This window comes from Papaver somniferum, chromosome 10 (assembly GCF_003573695.1).
Source record: "Papaver somniferum cultivar HN1 chromosome 10, ASM357369v1, whole genome shotgun sequence".
NCBI lineage: Eukaryota > Viridiplantae > Streptophyta > Magnoliopsida > Ranunculales > Papaveraceae > Papaver > Papaver somniferum.
Genome location: NC_039367.1, coordinates 119,619,007 through 119,638,737, shown reverse-complemented (window position 1 = coordinate 119,638,737; position 19,731 = coordinate 119,619,007). Strand labels below are relative to the sequence as shown.

At 38.6% G+C, this 19,731-nt stretch overlaps 3 protein-coding genes across 4 annotated transcripts; 1 reads left to right on the top strand and 2 right to left on the bottom strand.

The window, feature by feature from the left end:
• The first annotated feature begins 5,640 nt into the window (after positions 1 to 5,640).
• On the top strand, positions 5,641 to 8,790 carry LOC113316151 (phospholipase A1-Igamma1, chloroplastic-like). The gene is made up of 3 exons (XM_026564371.1): positions 5,641 to 5,654; positions 6,147 to 7,412; positions 8,379 to 8,790. Exons 1-3 carry the CDS (start codon positions 5,641 to 5,643, stop codon positions 8,632 to 8,634), a joined length of 1,536 nt encoding a protein of 511 aa, XP_026420156.1. The 3' UTR covers positions 8,635 to 8,790.
• A 4,479-nt stretch (positions 8,791 to 13,269) lies between these two features.
• On the bottom strand, positions 13,270 to 14,018 carry LOC113318671 (photosystem II reaction center W protein, chloroplastic-like). Its single transcript, XM_026566877.1, has 2 exons — positions 13,768 to 14,018; positions 13,270 to 13,642 (listed from the first exon to the last, which is right to left on the bottom strand). Exons 1-2 carry the CDS (start codon positions 13,868 to 13,870, stop codon positions 13,428 to 13,430), a joined length of 318 nt encoding a protein of 105 aa, XP_026422662.1. The 5' UTR covers positions 13,871 to 14,018; the 3' UTR covers positions 13,270 to 13,427.
• Positions 14,019 to 14,267: 249 nt separating this feature from the next.
• On the bottom strand, positions 14,268 to 18,417 carry LOC113318670 (probable galacturonosyltransferase 6). Of its 2 annotated transcripts, none has more exons than XM_026566875.1 (8): positions 18,019 to 18,417; positions 17,886 to 17,920; positions 17,619 to 17,781; positions 17,428 to 17,507; positions 16,743 to 16,957; positions 16,192 to 16,549; positions 14,826 to 15,347; positions 14,268 to 14,693 (listed from the first exon to the last, which is right to left on the bottom strand). In XM_026566875.1, the coding sequence occupies exons 1-8, from the start codon at positions 18,131 to 18,133 to the stop codon at positions 14,418 to 14,420; spliced, it is 1,764 nt and encodes a 587-aa protein (XP_026422660.1). In that variant the 5' UTR covers positions 18,134 to 18,417; the 3' UTR covers positions 14,268 to 14,417. The 2 variants fall into 2 exon arrangements, with proteins under 2 accessions (XP_026422660.1, XP_026422661.1); XM_026566876.1 differs by having other exon boundaries at positions 17,428 to 17,501.
• Positions 18,418 to 19,731: the final 1,314 nt, after the last annotated feature.

The window sequence follows — 19,731 nt, the reverse complement described above, 5'->3', positions numbered from 1 at the left end:
TGTGTTGTTTGGATTCTTTGGAAGCTTTCGAGCAGAATTGAATAAGTTATAAGAAAAATGAGCACGAATTGCATCAGGTTAAAGTTGAAAGATATTGAGCAAAGAAACCATGACAACCGTTCCCACTTCTCGGGGAGGAGATTTCATGATTTTGGGTCCCACAGTTAGCAGGGTCTCGATGCCGACTGTAACAAGTTTTATGGGAGCTCTTTGACGCATTTTTGATAGCTACATAAGAAGATATCTAATATTCAAAAAGAACACACAAGATACTCTACAACACAAGGAGTCAGAGGAGGATCTAGCATGTAACACCCTGTGTTTTTAGCATGGCGCATGCTAAAAGATGTGCCATGGCATGAGATGAAGCTTCATCTCAAATTTCTGTCGCGTTAAGAGGAATATTGTCCCAGAGCCAATGTTGCATCATCATGATGCATTAGGCCAGTTGGGTAGGTGTCCTTGAGCTTGTACCGTAATCATTGCGCACTATGAAGGCTATTGGCCTAGAGCCAATATCGTACAATCATTGTGCATTGGGCCAGAGAGTGATGGTCGAATGAATGTTGCACAATCATTATGCGCAATCATTGTATGTAATCATTGTACGCAATCATTGCGCGCAATCATTGTACATGAATAGTGAAGCAAGCATGTCAATTTGGTCCCTAATTCCAACTTGTAGAAATTGCAAGTTAACATATATAGAGAGGGGTAGTCGGTTGAAGTTGCATATGCGGACCATGTACCAAGTAAGCTTCATAGCTTAGCCGGAAGAGTATAAATGAGGCGTAAGCTACGTAGCCTTGCGAAGAGGGCCTTTGATGCTTATGCATCACTATGCCATATTGCGGGCCCGATAATGCATAATCATTGTGCATTATGACGAAATAGACTATACGGACTAGGCCATTACTAGTTTTGTTATGCCACAGCCTTGCAGATGAGTTTTATTAAGTTTCTGTTCTTTCAAGGATGAACTACGGTATGTGCTTGATCACTTTGGAGTAGGGAATGGTACGTAGGCAGCCGCAATGAGTTGCAGGATTGCTGGTCCAGCACTTTGTCTCTCATATCATCAAATTATGAGATGATTGCGGCACTTTGGCCACTCATATCATCTAAGCTCGGTAGCTCGATGCAAGAGATGATTGTGTCCAGACTTGATGAGGCAAGTTTCATGCCAGCTAGTGGATGTTCATACTTCCTATCAAGTCGTTCGACTTAAGCATGTACCAATGACGCATCGGGAATGGCCTCGGAGGTATGCTAGATCTATATGCAAGTTTTCGGAGCTTGCATGAGCCTAAGGGAGATGGAATTAGGCTGTCAATAGCCAATGTGCAAGTAGCATGCCTTATGCTTGAACAAGACTCGGAATCCAGTGATGCATGCAAGGTGCATCGGCCATAGCCTTCAAGGCCTTATACCCCTTTGCGGACAAGGGTAAGTTTGGAGCGGTGTGGAAGCTAAGTTATCCGCATCATGCTCCACGAGCATGCTTTCATGGGAAAATGGACGTGCGTTTTCCAAGCTTAAAGGCCCGGATCATAGGATTATTATGGCGCATCAGGGAAGGTACGGCCTGCGATCCCAGGCGCGCCAGGCATAGACTTTCCGGTCCGTCACAGTTTGTGTCAGAGAAAGTTCCGAGATAACTCTAAGAACTGTGCGGGAATGGCTTGTCAGCGAGTATTTTCCTTAATGGAAAACTTTAAGTTGGAGAGTAGGCCAACTTTTACGCGGAAATAGTTGGTAACTGTTATGCCAGTTACTTTGCGAATCGAGTTGAGCTTGTTTAAGTACTATGAGTTTGCTTGTCCTAAGTGGAACCCCACTTACGAGTGCATATCCGGAAGACCGTCTGGGAAGGTTGGTAGATAATGGGACTGATCACCCCCACACGTTGGAAACTGGCCAACGGTGTGCGTTTCCAGACCCGGCTAGCATCCCACTTACGAGTGGAAACCTGGATGACCGTCAGGGACGGTAGGCAACTGGATCCTGTTCCACACAGTACTACAGTTTGTTGGCACCAACTTTGTGAACTTTAGGGACCCCTGAGTTTGTAGTATGGGATGCATATTTAGGATACCTTGTTGAGATATCCTTTTGGCACTGGCCAATTGAGATTCTTGGTAAAGTTGTGGACTCTTTTTGGATTCCTGGGCAGGCGGTATGGGACGTTTGCTCAGAAGGTCCTAATTGATGCTCCACGACAAACTGAAGAAACCCGTGATTTCTGAGCATCTGGTATGGGACTTTTGCTCAGGAAATCCAAACTGAAGAGATTGTCCACAATAGTTTTTGTTTTGAATTTCGGGGACGAAATTCTTTAAAGGGGTGAATATTGTAACACCCCGTGTTTTTAGCATGGCGCATGCTAAAAGATGCGCCATGGCATGAGATGAAGCTTCCTCTCAAGTTTCTGTCGCGTTAAGAGGAATATTGTCCCAGAGCCATTAGGCCATTTGGGTAGGTGGCCTTGAGCTTGTGGCGTAATCATTGCGCATTATGAAGGTTATTGGCCTAGAGCCAATATCTCACATTCATTGTGCATTAGGCCAAAGAGGGTTGGCCGAACAAATGTTGTGCAATCATTATGCGCAATCATTGTACGCAATCATTGCGCAATCATTGTACATGAATAGTGAAGCAAGCATGTCAATTTGGTCCCAAATTCTAACTTGTAGAAATTGCAGTTTAACATATATAGGGAGGGGTAGTCGGTTAAAGGTGCATATGCGGACCATGTACTAAGTAAGCTTCATAGCTTAGCCGGAAGAGTATAAATGATGTGTAAGCCTCATTTATAGTTGCGTAGCCTTGCAAAGAGGGCATTTTATGCTTAGGCATCACTATGCCATATTGCGGACCCGATAATGCATAATCATTATGCATTATGACAGAATATCCTATACGGACTAGGTCATTACTAGTTTTTCTATGCCACAGCCTTGCAGATGAGATTGCTTAAGTTTCTGTCCCTTCATGGATGAACTACGGTCTGTGCATGATCCCTTTAGAGTAGGGAAGGGTACGTAGGCAGTCGTAATGAGTTGCAGCATTGCGGTCCAGCGCGTTGTCCCCTCATATCATCTAAGCTCGGCAGCTCGATGTAAGGGATGATTGCGGTCAAGTTTGATGAGGCTTAGTTGCATGCCAGCAAAGGGATGGTCATACTTCCTATCAAACTACATAGAGTTGGTAAGAGAAGTCAGTGATGCATGCAAGGTGCATCGGCCATAGCCTTCAGGGCCTTATACCCCTTTGCGGACAAGGGTAAGTTTGGAGTGGTGTGGAAGCTAAGTTAGCCGCATCATGATCCACGAGCATTCTTGCATGGGCAAATGGACGTGCGTTTTCCAAGCTTAAAGGCCCGGATCGTAGGATCATCATGGAGCATCGGGGAAGGTACGGCCTGCGAGCCCAGGCACGCCAGGTGTAAATTTTCTGGTCCGTCACATAGCACATGATTATTAGGGTTTTCCCATGAAAGTAGGAAACTGTGATAACTCTATTGCTTCTTTTCTTCTTATTTTTTTTATATAATTTCCACGGGTTTTAGTAAAACAATTGAGTACATTATTCTTTGTTGATGAAGGATGAATTCGAAGTTCTGAACATGAACTTTTATTATTAGCAGAAATTTATTTGGATTTTTAATCATGACATCACACGTCTTTATTATTTATAAAGTTCATGATTGATTTTTAGATTGCTTAAGAACGCAATTAAATCAATCGAGTGATGACTCAATAACTAGTTTTGTAATTGCTAAAAAACTAACAACACCCGAGTAGAAATGGAAATTCACCACTAAGAAGTGTTGATACCCACACCGAGTCGTTATGTTTTGGACTCACTATTAATGTTATGGTAGCAGTTTGAGTAAGATTTTTCATTATTGAGACTAATATCCTTTTATAGGCGCGAGAAGACAATTATGACAACCATTTTGGGACTTAAAAGTCATAAAACATTAACAACATATCACATAATCTATATAAACATCGACTTATCTATTTCGAGCAAGTGGTTCAACAAAGGATAATTGTTAGGGGGGAAACATATTTGCGACAAGGAAAGCCGGTTTTGGGATGAAAAAACTTTCCTCGTATCGATAATCATTTGTGATTTTGATGTTTCATCAAATATTTCATATGCATAATGATCACAATTATCACTGACAATATACGGCACAAAATGTGGGAGGACCTCAGCTCCATATATGAAATCAGGGTGTAACAAATAACTGTTAGTATATTATACTTTGATCTCTACTTGTTAGAATAATACATGACCATCCATTGCCAACATCAGTTGCACGAGGGACAAAGCTTTAGACTGAAATGATAATAAATATCACAGTCCAAAACGTGTCAATTTCTCCAGTTATCCTACCATCTGTTTAGAAGCAAAGAAAACTGATTATTTGAGGTGATTTTCAGTCAAAAAATTTAATTTTAATCAAAGTTTTCTTTCATTAAGCTGAACTTGAAACTTGAACATTACTAGGTTTACTTTAAGTGGAATTTCACATTATTTTTGTGCTCCAAATCCAAGAGTATTCCTAAGCAGTAGCAGAATACTTCTTCGTTGGGAATCCTTTTGAGAAACAAAATTAGTAGTCCTTCGTGGGAGAATACTATAAAATCCAATGTTGTATAAGTGTTGGAAATTGTTTGTACACATTGCAGTCTGCATTCAATCACCCATTTCCCAAAAGAATATTGTATGTATGAGATTTTATGGTATTGCTTTCATCAGATATAGTTCTGAAAAGCATCAAGAAACATTAGAAGCTTAATTAAAGAACACAAAGATCTCCGAAAATAGTAATTATATCAATTATATAAACAATATACGCATCATTTTGGGGAATGATTATTGATAAGGGAAAAGTTTTTTTTAAATCCATTCTGAAATCTACTTTACCTCAGAAAAAGATTCGCTCTCGCACTGCGGGAGCATATCTTGAACTAGTACCATTTCCACCATTAGATGCACAAGATGTGACATATGCAAACTGTGACTGAACGCTAGTTATCTTCCTCGTGTTTTAAAATTTTCTCTAATCTAGTTAAACGAAATACTATATCTTACTGTGGATTTGTGGTACTTACATATGGTTATATCATACTTAATTAAACGATATACTATAGCTGTGATACTTAAAATTCCGATTGCCCTGATTGGATTCTATATGGTTATACCATATGGATAAACATAAAGGTTACGAGGGTACTCTAGTGCTCCTTGATCGACAATGTTCTCAAGCCAAGAGTTGTAACTAAAATTTAATTGCGAGAGCAAAATCTGTAAATAGTTTTCATGATTGTTAGATCAAAATCTTAATGCACCATCGCATGTATCAAAGAAGATTGCGAAGATTGCCAGTATCATCAATGTCCTAATTCTTGATTCATTTTGATGTTGCATGTGAAAATTTGAATCAAGCTTATAATTTATGACTTGTTTCTGAACTTGCTGAAATTAAAAGATGTGTTTCTTGGAATACTAATATACGAATAAGCTGATATGAATCTTGAAAATCTTGAAAACGAATAAACTTAGATCATAACATATGTGATGCAACTCAGAAAAAATGCTAAACACTTTAAGCTCATCTTAAACATAATGGAAGAGATAACGTAACATGTATGTGTATTGCTAAATAAAATGAAAGAGATAATTGTGGTTAAAATCCACAATTTGCTGATGTCATATCTGGTGTATCAAACGGTTTTAAAGCTACTAATTCAAATATGCTCATGAAGTGCGAGAGCAAAAAAATTTCTTTCACTTTGGTAAGAGTAGCTTTCCCCCGGCAATTATCCAGAAAACTGCAGTCAACAATAGTAAAACTAAGAGATTTGACATGTCACCAAAACTCTCATAAGATATTCTAGAGTCCTCGCTGTGCACGGTCCATTGGTCCAACACTTGACATGTGCAACCACCTACAGAAAATAACATAAATGTGCGTCGCATTGTCTTTTTATATCTTACCGTCGCTTTAAATTGAATCTACCATGCAGCTACTCATTATTTATTGATCTTTAAGTACATACACACCTTCAACTTCTCAAGAACAAGCAAATGGCTGTCTCTTTGTCAAAATTGAGCTCTTCTTTAACATGAAGACACGGGTACGATACGTTTCCATCACCATCCCCTTCTTCATTCAAGCCAAGACCCAATTCCTCTACTGTTTTCGGTACCAATTTGCTCTATCAAGGCATTAACGTTACACGAAATCCGTTACAAAAAGTGTCGGCAGTTACCGAAGATAACAGCTTAAAATCGGCTATTATCGAGCTCGAGGAAGAAGAAGATCAAACTTCAGACATTAGTGCAATTGAGAAACAAGAAAAACAACTGCGAGATCGTTGGGAGGAGATTCGTGGTCAAGATGATTGGGTCGGATTACTTGATCCAATGGATTCAACTTTACGGTCAGAGTTAATAAGGTACGGAGAAATGGCTCAAGCTTGTTACGATGCTTTTGATTACGGTCCATATTCGAAATACTGTGGTAGTTGTAGATATATACGTCGCAAATTCTTCGACTGTCTAGGCTTAGCAGACCGTGGATATGACGTGACGCGGTATCTTTATGCAACAACTAATATCAATCTTCCGAATTTCTTCAAGAAATCAAGATGGTCTAAGATATGGAGTAGAAATGCGAACTGGATGGGGTATGTAGCTGTATCCAACGATGAAACATCCATACGTTTAGGACGTCGTGATATAACAATTGCTTGGAGGGGTACGGTGACACGGCTAGAATGGATAGCCGATTTGATGGACTTCTTACGGTCCGTCAAATCAGATAAAATTCCGTGTCCGGATCCAATGGTTAAAGTTGAATCAGGATTCTTAGATGTTTACACTGATAAAGAAGAGAATTGTAGGTTTTGCAAGTACTCAGCAAGAGAACAAATCTTGACTGATATCAGAAGGTTAATAAAAATGTATCCAGGTGAAGAACTGAGTATCACTATCACAGGGCATAGTTTAGGTGCAGCCTTGGCGGTTGTAAGTGCGTATGACATAGCTGAAACCGGTGTCAATGTGACTGACACTGGAAAAGCCGTTCCCGTGTCTGTTTTTTCATTTTCTGGACCTAGAGTTGGAAATAAGAGGTTTAAAGAAAGGTTGGAAGGGTTAGGAGTTAAGGTGTTGAGAGTTGTAAATATTCACGATACCGTACCCAAAGTACCCGGTATATTTTTTAACGAAAAAGTGCCGCCACTTGTTCAAAAGCTTGCCGAGGGACTTCCATGGAGTTATTCGCATGTGGGAGTCGAGCTTCTTCTTGATCATAAAAACTCTCCATTCTTGGAAGATACTAATGATCCTTCTTGTTTTCATAATTTGGAGGCTCACTTGCATCTGCTGGACGGGTTAGTGTTATTTTTTTCCATTTATTAACATCAATTCATTCACGGAAAACCATACATCAGGGAAGGGAATAATAATGATGTAATTGATGTTGGAGAAAGTACTAATAATGTAACTGAGAAGAAGATACTTAGCTCAAAATAATGTTGTCGATGTTGCTGCACAGAGAATGTAGAGGCACGTAAACTACGCTGTCCTAAAGGCAATATCGCCTGCCACTCCTCTGAGATGCTACAGCAGTTGGCTACCCTTAGAGCTTGGCAGAACTTAAAACAGTAGAAGAAATGTTTACAGAAAAACAGAGGGACTACCATTCATTTGTTGAATAGACAGATCGATTGAAAAAAGCATAACTATACTTAGTAAAGAGAGTAGAAGAGATATTTCTCTGTGGTGTGTGAAATGAGCTCAAGACTCCTCCCTTATATAGTGTTTAAGACGTTACAAACGAGAGGAAAAAATGCATGCAACCAAACCATGCGTATGACAGAAATACTGGTAATGTTGGGTTAAAAACAGTGTTGCTTTTGTCAGGCTTAGAGCAGTGTGTTGTCAAGAAGCCAAGCCAAACATGTACGGACAAGAAACCCAAAACAAATACGTACAGACAAGTGCAGACAAAGAAGAAGATTCTTCTACATGTGTGTAAAACACACCCGAACCCGAACCGACCGACCAGCGGCGGCGTGCGTGTTTCTGTGCGAAGCACCGCGCGTACGGGAAAGACAACCTTGCCCTAGTCTAAGCCTTCCCTCCAAGCACAAAAGTCTAGTGACCCAAGGGCCATGCCCTTATAGCCAATTCTATGGTATTTATGTCTAAAACTCTTTAGATTTTAGTCAATGTGGGACTATTGTTTTATCTATTCAAAAGAAAAAACAATTAATGGGCAATAGGTCTAGAGATCAAAACATAGATCAAGGAAAAATTGGTAATTTTAAAGCGTTTTTTCTAACAATTAATTGCAGGTACCATGGAAAGGGAAAGAGATTTGTACTTGCAGGTGGAAAAGATCCAGCTTTGGTAAACAAGGCCTCGGATTTTCTCAAAGATCATTACTTGGTTCCACCTCATTGGAGGCAAGATGAAAACAAAGGGATGGTGAGGAGTCATGACGGCCGTTGGGTTCAACAAGATAGACCAAAGCACGAAGATCATCCACCTGAAACACCACAACATCTCAAAGAACTAGGTTTAGCTCCGTCTTCTACCAGTGATCAGTAGTTGCTCTGTAGGACATAAACTCGGGCTTTTTAAATCGTATATTCTGGTATCAATAGGAATGATTGATTCAGATAAAGTACTATCTATCTATGCATAAAATAATCGTGTGATTAGTCATGGGTTTTGAATGAAAGCTTGCTATGAACGTTTTTCTTCTTCGGCCTTTTAGTAGTTGCTTACTCATATTCAAATGGTTTGTTTTATGGGGCAGAATTGATGAAGGTCGGAAGAAATGCAATGTTCCGGCTAAAGAGGGAGTTTGAGAACATATTTTAAGAGACAAATACTAAGCAATATTTCTAGATTTCCTTCATTCCAGTTTATCATTCCATGACTACAATTCAGGCTCCTTCTCTTGACCATATACACTATTGTCTATTCCAATGTGTCGTTTATAAACTTTAACAAAATTCTTTTCCAAGCCTACAACTCTGTTATATGTGGATGAATAGAACAAACAAGTAACCAAAATTCAACACATTATTACTTATTAGGGGATTCCATGTCTTAATAAAGGGTGTATCATATTACCCTAGAGGGACAAACCTGAATCCTCATCCTCATCCAGGGTAGAAGTATAAACAAAGTAAAGAGTCCAAATCAGACCAAAAATTCCAAATAAAATCCATCCAAGGAGGTTAGGCCCATTGTGGGTGCAAAACAAAGTAAAGAGTCCAAAGGGTTTTTGTCTGGGTCCAATGTACCAGGTCAGAGCTTGTTTCTGAGCCATGGAAAACGAAATCACCATTGTGGGTGCAAAAAAGTTCACACCACCATCAATACAAGTTCCAATCCTCAACGCCACAAACTACACAGTATGGGCCATGAGAATTAAGGTACTGATGAAAATCTACAAAATTTGGGAAACAATTGATCCTGGTACATTGGACCCAGACAAAAACAATGTTGCCATTGGATTACTCTTTCAAGCAATACCAGAATGTCTTGTTCTACAAGTTGGTGAACAGGAAACTTCAAAGAAAATTTGGGATGCAATAAAGGCACGTAATCTCGGAGCTGATCGAGTTAAAGAAGCCCGTCTGCAAACCTTAATGTCTGAATTTGAAAGGGTGAAGATGAAAGACACTGATATTATTGATAGCTTAGCAGGAAAGCTATCAGATATAGCCTCAAAAGTTGCGTCACTTGGACAATCCATTGATGAAGATAAACTGGTAAAGAAGTTTCTCAATAGTTTATCAAGATCCAAGTATATTCATATCATAGCTTCTCTAGAACAATTCTTAGATTTAAAGAAGACTATATATGAAGATATAATTGGAAGATTGAAAGCATATGAAGAGAGAATCCTTGATGAAGAAAACAATGGAGAAACTCAAGGAAAACTCTTGTACACAAACTCTTACCAACAAAACTCTGCGACAAGAGGAAGAGGTCATGGAAGAGGTGGTAGAGTAAACAGAGGCCGAGGAAGGGGAGGAAGGTTTAACTCACAAGATAGAACAACAAGTCAGAATGATCAAAACCAAGGGAAAGAAAAGAAGGATATATCAAACATTATTTCTTATAGATGTGACAAACCAGGACACTTCTCCTCTGTATGCCCTGAAAGAATACAAAAGATGGAAGAAGCAAACAAGAATGAAACAAGGGAAGCCGATACTGCTCTTTTCATGCACGAAGTGGTATTCTTAAACGAAAAGAAATTAATACCAAAGAACTATGAAACAAAGGATAGTGAAGAAGGAGTATGGTATTTAGATAATGGAGCCAGCAATCACATGACTGGTAAGAGATACTACTTTTCTGAACTCAATGAGAAAATCAAAGGACAAGTGAAGTTTGGGGATGGATCTTCTGTAGAAATTGAAGGGAAAGGATCAATTCTATTTCAGAGCAAGACCGGAGAACAGAAGCTTGTCACAAACATCTACTTCATCCCAAACTTACAAAGCAACATTCTAAGTTTAGGACAAGCTACAGAAGTTGGATGTGATGTTAGAATGCGACAAGATTATCTAACAGTTCATGACCCAAGTGGAAGACTTTTAGTTATAGTCTCACGCTCACAGAATAGACTCTACAAGATAAGTCTCATGATTGGAAGGCCATTGTGTCTGAATATGAGACTGGAAGATCAGACATGGAAGTGGCATGCAAGATTAGGACACATAAGTTTCAGAACCTTAAAAACTATGTCTCAGAACAAGATGGTTCGAGGGATACCACAACAAAACGGAGTGGTGGAGAGGAGAAACGGGACTCTAATGGAGATGACAAGAAGTTCTTTAAAGGCTATGCAGGTACCTAATTATCTTTGGGGAGAAGCTGTACGACACTCCACATACATAATAAACAGGATATCTACGAAAGCTCTGAAAGACATGACTCCATATGAAAGTTTGCGAAAGAGAAAACCAAACATAGATCATTTAAGAGTGTTTGGTTGCAAAGCATACGCAAAAGTTGATTCTGCAACTCTTAAGAAACTGGATGATCGATCTCAGACTCTTGTGAATCTAGGAATTGATCCTGGATCCAAAGCTTACAGATTATTCAATCCAACAACGAAAAGAGTGATAGTGAGTCGAGATGTGGTATTCGATGAAAAAGCAAACTGGAACTGGAAAGAAACTAATGATGGACCAAGTAGGGATCCAGGAATGTTTCACATGAGATGGGGTCAAGTAATTGATGAAGGCGAAGGACCCATAATCATCAATACCAATGGAAACAATGATGTTAATCAAGAAGAAGAAGAGAATAATGAAAACACTGAGAATAACGAAGAAGAGAAGAAGAAGAAGAAGAAGAAGAAGAAGAAGAGAAGAAGAGAAGAAGAGAGATCGATGAAATAACTCAACCCATTCCACTGCGAAAATCAACAAGACAGATACAAAAGCCACAGTATCTGGAGGATTATGTTCTTCAAGCTGCAGAAGAATGTGAGATTATGCTACTTTCTGTTAATGATGAACCAAGGAATTTTCAGGAAGCAAAGGTCTCGACTAAATGGACACAAGCATGTAGAGAAGAAATTATTTCACATCAACAGAAACAAGACTTGGTTTCTAGTTGATAAGCCAGGTGGGGTAAAAGTGATTGGTCTTAAGTGGATCTTCAAAATAAAACGGAATGCTGATGATGGTACTGTCAACAAATATAAGGCAAGACTTGTAGCTAAGGGATACGTTCAAGAATCAGGCATAGACTTTGATGAAGTTTTGCACCAGTTGCTAGACTAGAGACAATTCGTCTCTTAATAGCAGAAGCAGCATCAAACTCATGGGAAATTCACCACTTAGACGTTAAGACAACATTCTTACATGGTGAATTGCGAGAAGATGTGTATGTTGAACAACCAGAAGGTTTTGAAGTAAAAGGACAAGAGCATAAGGTTTATAAGTTATCAAAAGCTCTATATGGTCTAAGACAAGCTCCTCGAGCCTGGAATACAAAGTTAGATCAAATCTTAAGAGAAATCAGATTTGTTAAGTGCTCTAAAGAAACATCAGTATACAGAAGAGAAGAAAAGGGAACGCTTCTTGTGATTGCAGTCTATGTAGATGATCTATTTTTGACTGGCAACTCCCTTAAGGTGATCAATGAGTTCAAGAGAGAAATGTCATCAAAGTTTGAGATGTCAGACCTCGGAAAACTCACTTATTACCTTGGCATAGAAGTCCATCAAGGAGTAGATGGGATTCAGATTAAACAAGAAGCTTATGCAAGGAGAATTCTGAAAGAAGCAGGACTTGAAACTTGTAATCCAACTAAGATACCAATGGAGTTTGGACTTAAAGTTTCAAAGGCACAAGAAGAAGCTGAGATTGATCCAACGAGTTATGGAAGAAATGTTGGATGCCTTAGATACTTGTTACACACAAGACCAGACTTGGCTTTCTCTGTGGGAGTAGCAAGCCGTTATATGCAGAGTCCACGCAAGTCTCATGGTGATGTAATAAAGCAGATATTGAGATATCTAAGAGGAACAATCAGCTATGGATTGAAGTATGGTAAAGGAGGATCAAAAGGAATTGTTGGGTATAGTGACAGCAGTCATAATGTTGACCAAGATGATGGAAAAAGTACAACTGGTCATATATTTTATCTAGGAGAAGCACCTATTACATGGTGTTCACATAAGCAAGACGCTGTAGCCCTCTCATCCTGTGAAGCTGAGTTTATGGCTGCAACAGAAGCAACTAAACAATCAATATGGCTTCAAGAACTGATGGGTGAAATCAAAGGAAGAGAACCTGAAAAAGTTCTCATCAAGATTGATAATAAGTCTGCAATTGCACTCACTAAAAATCCAGTGTTTCATGGGAAGACGAAACACATTCACAAAAGGTATCATTTCATACGAGAATGTATCGAGAAGGAGATCATCAACGTTGAACACATACCAGGAACTGAGCAGAAAGCAGATATATGACAAAGGCATTAGCTCGGATCAAGTTTGAAGAAATGAGACAATTGATTGGAGTACAAGATATGTCACGGGTAAGGTTGAAGCTTAACGGGGAGAATGTTGGTTAAACTTCAACATTAAGCCTAAGATAATCTCTAACAAGTTGGTTAGGATAAGAAAAGGCAATTGATGTAATCCTAAGGGAATTAGAAGTCATCTAGTTCTAAGAAAAGGAAAGACATGTAATAAGGTAATAGGACTAGGAAAAAGAATTCATACTTCTATATATATATGATCACCAAAGTTGTGGTTGATCATATGAGCAAGATTAGAGCTTGCGTTTAGTTTTGAGAGATTTTCTAAACATAAATAAAGAGAGTTGTCTTTATATAAGCTAAGTTTCATCTTGCAGTTGCCATTAGTTACTCAAACCAAAGGGGAGACCAGTCCCTTCGGTACTCATCCGTTCATCAACCAGAGCTACAGCTGGGCTTGTCACCGCTGATACTGCGCTTGTCGCTGCCATTAATGCTGCAGTTAGGCTGACATGTGAGCTCTTCTTGCTCGCAGATGAGTTGTTCTCTACTGTTGAACAACATCTCATGCGTCCTCTCCTCCCCATGGCTGGCAATCCTGACATCCATTTAATCACACTTAATCGTCAATACAAAAAACGTATGCTGTAATCACAACTGTCATGCAAAAGTGCTATTAACTAATGATTAAGGTAGGTTATGTGATTCCAAAAAACCTCTTACCAAGAACCGATGAGGTTACGGTCCTAAGGCTACGCTTTTGCACAACGCCAGCACTGACCACCACTGATAAGGAAGTTGGTGTGGCTGCAGTGATGGTGGCCATTTTCTCTTAGAATATCGAAGAGAAGTGATGGAGGGCGTAAAAGATGGAAGAAAACCGCTCGACTGTTCCTCGATGTTTTGCTAGTGTTTGTTCTTTTTCGTGATCAAGAGGAGTTGCCCTTAAGAATTGATTATGAGAAACTGTCCTGCAGTGCGAACCTGACAACTGGATATACAGATGAGTTCTCTCCATCACATTCAAATTCCCTCATCTTCATTCGCCCAATTAATATTCTCCACGTCTCACATTATGTACCAGGATTTAGATTCACAGAAATGAAAAAGGAAAAGAAAGAAAAAAATGTGGAAGACTTGCAAATTGAATCTCATCCACTAATAGTAATCGACTCGGCTATAGTTTACCAAAAAAAAAAAAAAAGACTCAGCTCTAAGGATTGTGACCGGGGATAACAAGTAGTGAAAGAAGTTGAATTTACATTATAATAGGACAGAGGAAAAATCAAGTGACACTTGTGCAGCTTCTGAAAAATGAAGCAATTATATGTAAATGGATTAAGAATTATTTTCTACCCTTTAAACCTATTTATCTATTCATGGATGTTACATTGTTGCAAGTAAGGGTGATCGTATTTGACATATCTGTTCCAGTATCCCTTGTATTTCCCAATTCCAATTTCCAGCCATGGCTTCATAACACCATCGTAGTGAATTACAGCTCCCCTTTCGATCTCTCCACGTCCTAATCCTGACTCATAGCCAAGACCTAGGATATGCCATCTGCGGTCGAGAGCTACCGTTTGGTTATAGAAGGTAACCAGACCCAACGGTAAGGTCCCACCTTTCCACAACTCCCTCTTCATTCCCTGCAAATTCCTCACTCGATTAGTTTTTACAAGCTTTATAAATCCCCCCAAATAGGCAGAATACAAGAAATTGAATCCCAGATGTCAATTCCAATACCATGAATAAGAAAACAGAGGCGAGAGCTTGCTTACCATTTCTAAGTACTTAGTGTAGACTGCTGTCAAATCTTTTCTCCTCCACTCCCGTAGATCAAACACGTTCATCCCAAATGCCCATGTGCATGCTTCAGGATCAAATCTTTCCGCCACAATTGGGTCTGAGAAATTAATAAGTGCATTCATCTTACGAAATGAGGTATCACCCTCTCGACAGGTCTCCACTGCTCCATTGACTTTCCCCTTCATATCTACTTGCCACAATCCCTTGAGATCTCTCTGTACAACCACGTCATGGTCAAGGAGCAGAACTTTATTTTGAGCTGGGAACATCTCTGGCAGATAGAACCGGAGATGATTCAATGGTGAAGAGTATCTACGGTCCCGAGAGTTTTGCATATTTAACGCTGAGCCATACATGGTAGCTAGCCATTCAAAATCCTCAATGCTCTGGATATTGATAGTAGCTTGATCAGGTGGGTTTAGCAAGAACCACATTCTTATTGCAGGGAGGTTGATAGCATCAGAAATCACGTGGAAGACAAGTTTCTCCTTTTCCTGAAAATGATTCGAGCAGGGTTAGAGTCTTTGATAACCTGTGTTGCAACGATACGGATACGGTATCGGATACAAGATACCAATACGCTACTATGATACACCAACTTGAAAAACTAAAATACGGCGATACCGCATAATACTCAATATTGATCAGTAGTTTAACATAAATATATTATATATAAGATAGAAACTTAACAAAATACATACATGTGTTTGCATGATTAAAATATAATCCGTATGATTAACCTCACTGAAGAGAGAAAAAGTCTGGATAAGATGGAAGAAAGTCTAGAGCAAGATTAGTGGACAGATTCGGAACTAATATTTTGTCACTACAGTTAAAACTTCTCCTAAAATCTAGTAAAATATCTAAATTTTCTAATATTTAGTCAAAGTTTTCTAACTGAGTTGTATCTTGAAGTATTGGGAGTATTAGTACGCGTATCCGTGTAAATACGTATTGATACGGCTGATTTTTTTTTAGGCGTATCGTTGTAACACAGTTGATAACACAGTATTCACTACACGCGAGCTTACATATGGAAGTGACACATATCGAACTACTAGAGACACAGGCAAACAGAGAAGCAGGGAAAATTTCTACTTTAGGAAATGGAAAAGTGAGACACTTTCTTGCTATCTGGTGCATCTAGTTGTGCCCGATTATAGGACAAGAGAATGGGTTGATATTCTACTTACGAAGAAAGAGAAGCAAACACTTCACTGCTATCCTGGTGCTTCTAAACTTTTTTACTACAATGTGCTGCCCCATAAGAGGGATGGGAAGGGAACACTAGGTATAAACAACAAAAAGAACGGCATATGAAAGGATCAATGATCTTACCGAAGAAGAAAAGATGGTGGAATTCACAACCACTGCGCTTGCAAGAATGTTGTCAGAAAATACAACAAAGTGATAGAGATCAGGGTCATTTAATTTATGCTGGTTTGGGAATTCTCGCTTTTCAGGCTGCAGTGAGAAGTAACTATCCGTGAGCCTCATGGAAAGGCAGTGAAGACCTTTAGGTGTAGTCCTGGAAGCAAGCTCAACAAGATATATAGCTTGATTTTTCTGTGCCCGAACTTGTTCTTCAGTATTGTATGTCATTGCTCGGAGCTTGGTTGCCATGGAAGAGCAATCGTGGTAAACACGGCTGGCTTTACCCAAAGTAGCTTCCATGGATTTCATCCTCTGCAAAGCACTGCAAAGTATTTCGTCTCAGATGCAAAACATGATTAATCTCTTATTGACTCATGTTTACCGCATATGTTAACCTTATTCTTGGATAGCATTCGTACTATCACCTTTCCCCCTCGACTAGTCAGCTTAACTTCAATGTTCTGCATTACTTTTCAAAGGGAAAGGAGAATCAAACTATCTAAGTGAGGTTATACCTTCTTGGTAAATCTGCATCCTTTGTCGCATCGCCCAGCGATCGTTCTAGCTCTTTTATCCTCAACTTCAGCTCTTTTACCAAGTGGGAGTTGCTACCTGGTGGTGCAAAAGTCAAGTATGCCTTGGCTCTGATCACCTGGTCTTTACCCTCTTTTACCTTCTCATCAGTCCCTCTCCGAGCTTCTCTTTTCTCAGTTGGTTGCTGCAATTGCTCCTGATTGGGATTAAAAAAATTGTTTAGGACATGAACAACACCAATCAATCAATTGCACACAAGTTATTACCACGAAAAGTCCAAACATTTAAATGTTATTACTGTCTCGTGGACACTGTTAAGTCATGAGCCAGAAACGCGAAAGGCATTGCAAGTCAATCAAGCAACTATGAGTAGGTGAATTGGGGTTTCTACTCTGGGAATTTAATACCAATATTTCCTTCACTCATAGAAAAACACAAGAGATCCTGAACCCAATCTCATCTGAATTTTAACAACACCTTTTCGAGCCTAATATCTACCCGATACTCTAATCCAAAAAAAAAAAATTACTGCCAGAGATCAATGCCACCAGCCACCCTCTAAACCTATCGGTAACAAAGATTCCACCATAAACATATCGAGCTCATGATTCATGCTAAATTTGCAAAGGCAAGGAAGACTCTGATTCAGTTTACAAAAGATCATACCTTTCTTTCAGAAGGAGCAGATACATTTTTCATCTGAATCAGTTGGTTTCCTCCATTTACATCATAATCAGTCTCTGAAACTTTTAAACAATAAAATCCAAGTAAGATGAGTAATTTTCAGTAGAAAACTTGGAATAATGGAATCAAAACAAAAACCTTCATAAAAGAACAAAAAACAAATGAATACAAACCTTTACGTTCTATTACACGATTTGAAGTACCTCCTTCTGTATTGCTATCAACTAAAGAATTAATAGAATCACCATCTTTATACACAACTAAAACAGGCTCTTTCAAACCTTCCCCTAACTCCTGTTGTACAGCATTTAGTTTAGGACTATCTGTCTTGAATTTCTGCATAGATTTAGACAACAAAAAAACATCTTCAAAACTAATAATAAAATTCACAAAAACATACACATACACACAAAGAATCGAATAAGGTTGAAGATTCATACAATTCCAGGTAAATCCCCAACAAATTCTTTATCTCCTGAAATAGAAGAAAGAAATCAATTAATACCCAAATTAATTAAAAACCTAAAATGTGGTGCAGTATGAAAAAAATCTGAGATTTTGGTTTGTTCTTACCAGAAGAAGATGAGAAATTTGAGAGTTTATTTGAAACTAAAAAAATAGGAGCTAAAACCGAGATTAAAAGTAAACAGAGGATTAAAATCCTCTGATATCTAACACTCTGCTTCATCAAGAACAACCAAACAATACTTTGCCCAGATATAAAATTCTAGGGTTTTCTTAATCTTCTTCGTTTGATCAGATTATAACTATTATGCATTTGTTGATTTAGGAAGTTGAAAGAAAGCCTATATTTCTGTGATATGAAGAAAGAAAGAAAGAAAGAAAGAAAGAAGAATTTAATTGAAAATATCTGTTATTATTTTATTATCCTTTTGAAGTTTGTCCTAAAGGGTGAAATTTGGAATGATGATGGTGATGGAGATGTATGGGAGATGAATCAGATGATGATGATATGATGGAAATAGTATATGTTATGTTATTGTGTTAGTGCGTTTTAACTGTGTGAGCGACGTGTTGTTTGTGCCTTACGTGTTTCTTATGTGCATAAAGAACGAGGGTACCCAAAGAACGATAGGAAATGTGAATTTTACGTTCCGTCATGAGTGATTTCCAGCAGTCGATCTGGGGAACCGAGATTATTTGCGGGCCCGATTGGTCACTTACACGTTTAAGAGCAACTGCAATCACGCCAGCAAAACTAAAGACCAAAAAAACTAAAAAAAATTGGTTTAGTCCATGGTGTTACATTAGGGTGGAAGAGTAAATTTGGTCAAGCACACATATAATGTTCGCTTGGAAAAAAACATACATCAGGATCACTTTATACATCCGTTCATGAACCATCACGATCACTTTATACATGTGCCTCACTGAGACGTAACTTATATGTACGCCTCACTTTTTTTTTTTTTTTGAAACTGAAAAATGAATAAATTGAAAAGTTAAGAATGAACATAGTTTGCATCCTCTTCTAGTTGAGTAATAATCAATGTAGTTAATATCGGATATCGGTTTATCTCGGCCAGGACCGATACACTGGTACGACTTTGTATCGGGGATATTATCGTTCAAATATCGGTATAATATCGGTTCCAAATTTAGAGACTATAATTTTATAGCTACCATCAATTTTATCAAAAAACACAAGAGTAACTTCAATAACTTTAAAGTTCACTACCTAAAATGATAAATAAACAAGTTCTAACTAGAAACAGGAGAGTAACTTCAACAACTTAAAAGTTTACTGCCTAAAATGGTAACTAAACAAGTTAAAAGTTCAAACCAAAAACAGGAGAGTAACTTCAACAACTTTAAAGTTTACTACCTAAAATGGTAATTAAACAAGGATATTACAGTTTTATTCAAAATCATACGAGCCACTATGGATATCATCATCTTCAGTAACTCCATTAGTCCCATCAAGTAGTCTATAATCTGTGTCTAGCATCAATTGATCGGTATCATATCCATCATACTCAGAGTCGGTTGGGTAAGTAGACTTACTTAGAGAGCTACATGCACCTCTACTACCAACTGACCGACTTTCTTCACCAAGTATATCTTGCAAATCATCCAAAGTTACATTATCACCTTCTACCTCCAAGTCTTCCAAGTTCTGTGGATCCAACCATTCATCATTTTCATCATGCTCATCAAGAAAAATAGGATCACGAAATATCCCCGATATATCGGCCGATACGGCTAATATCGGACGATATTATCGCCAAGATATCGTACCACCGATACAATGCTTATCCTACCGCT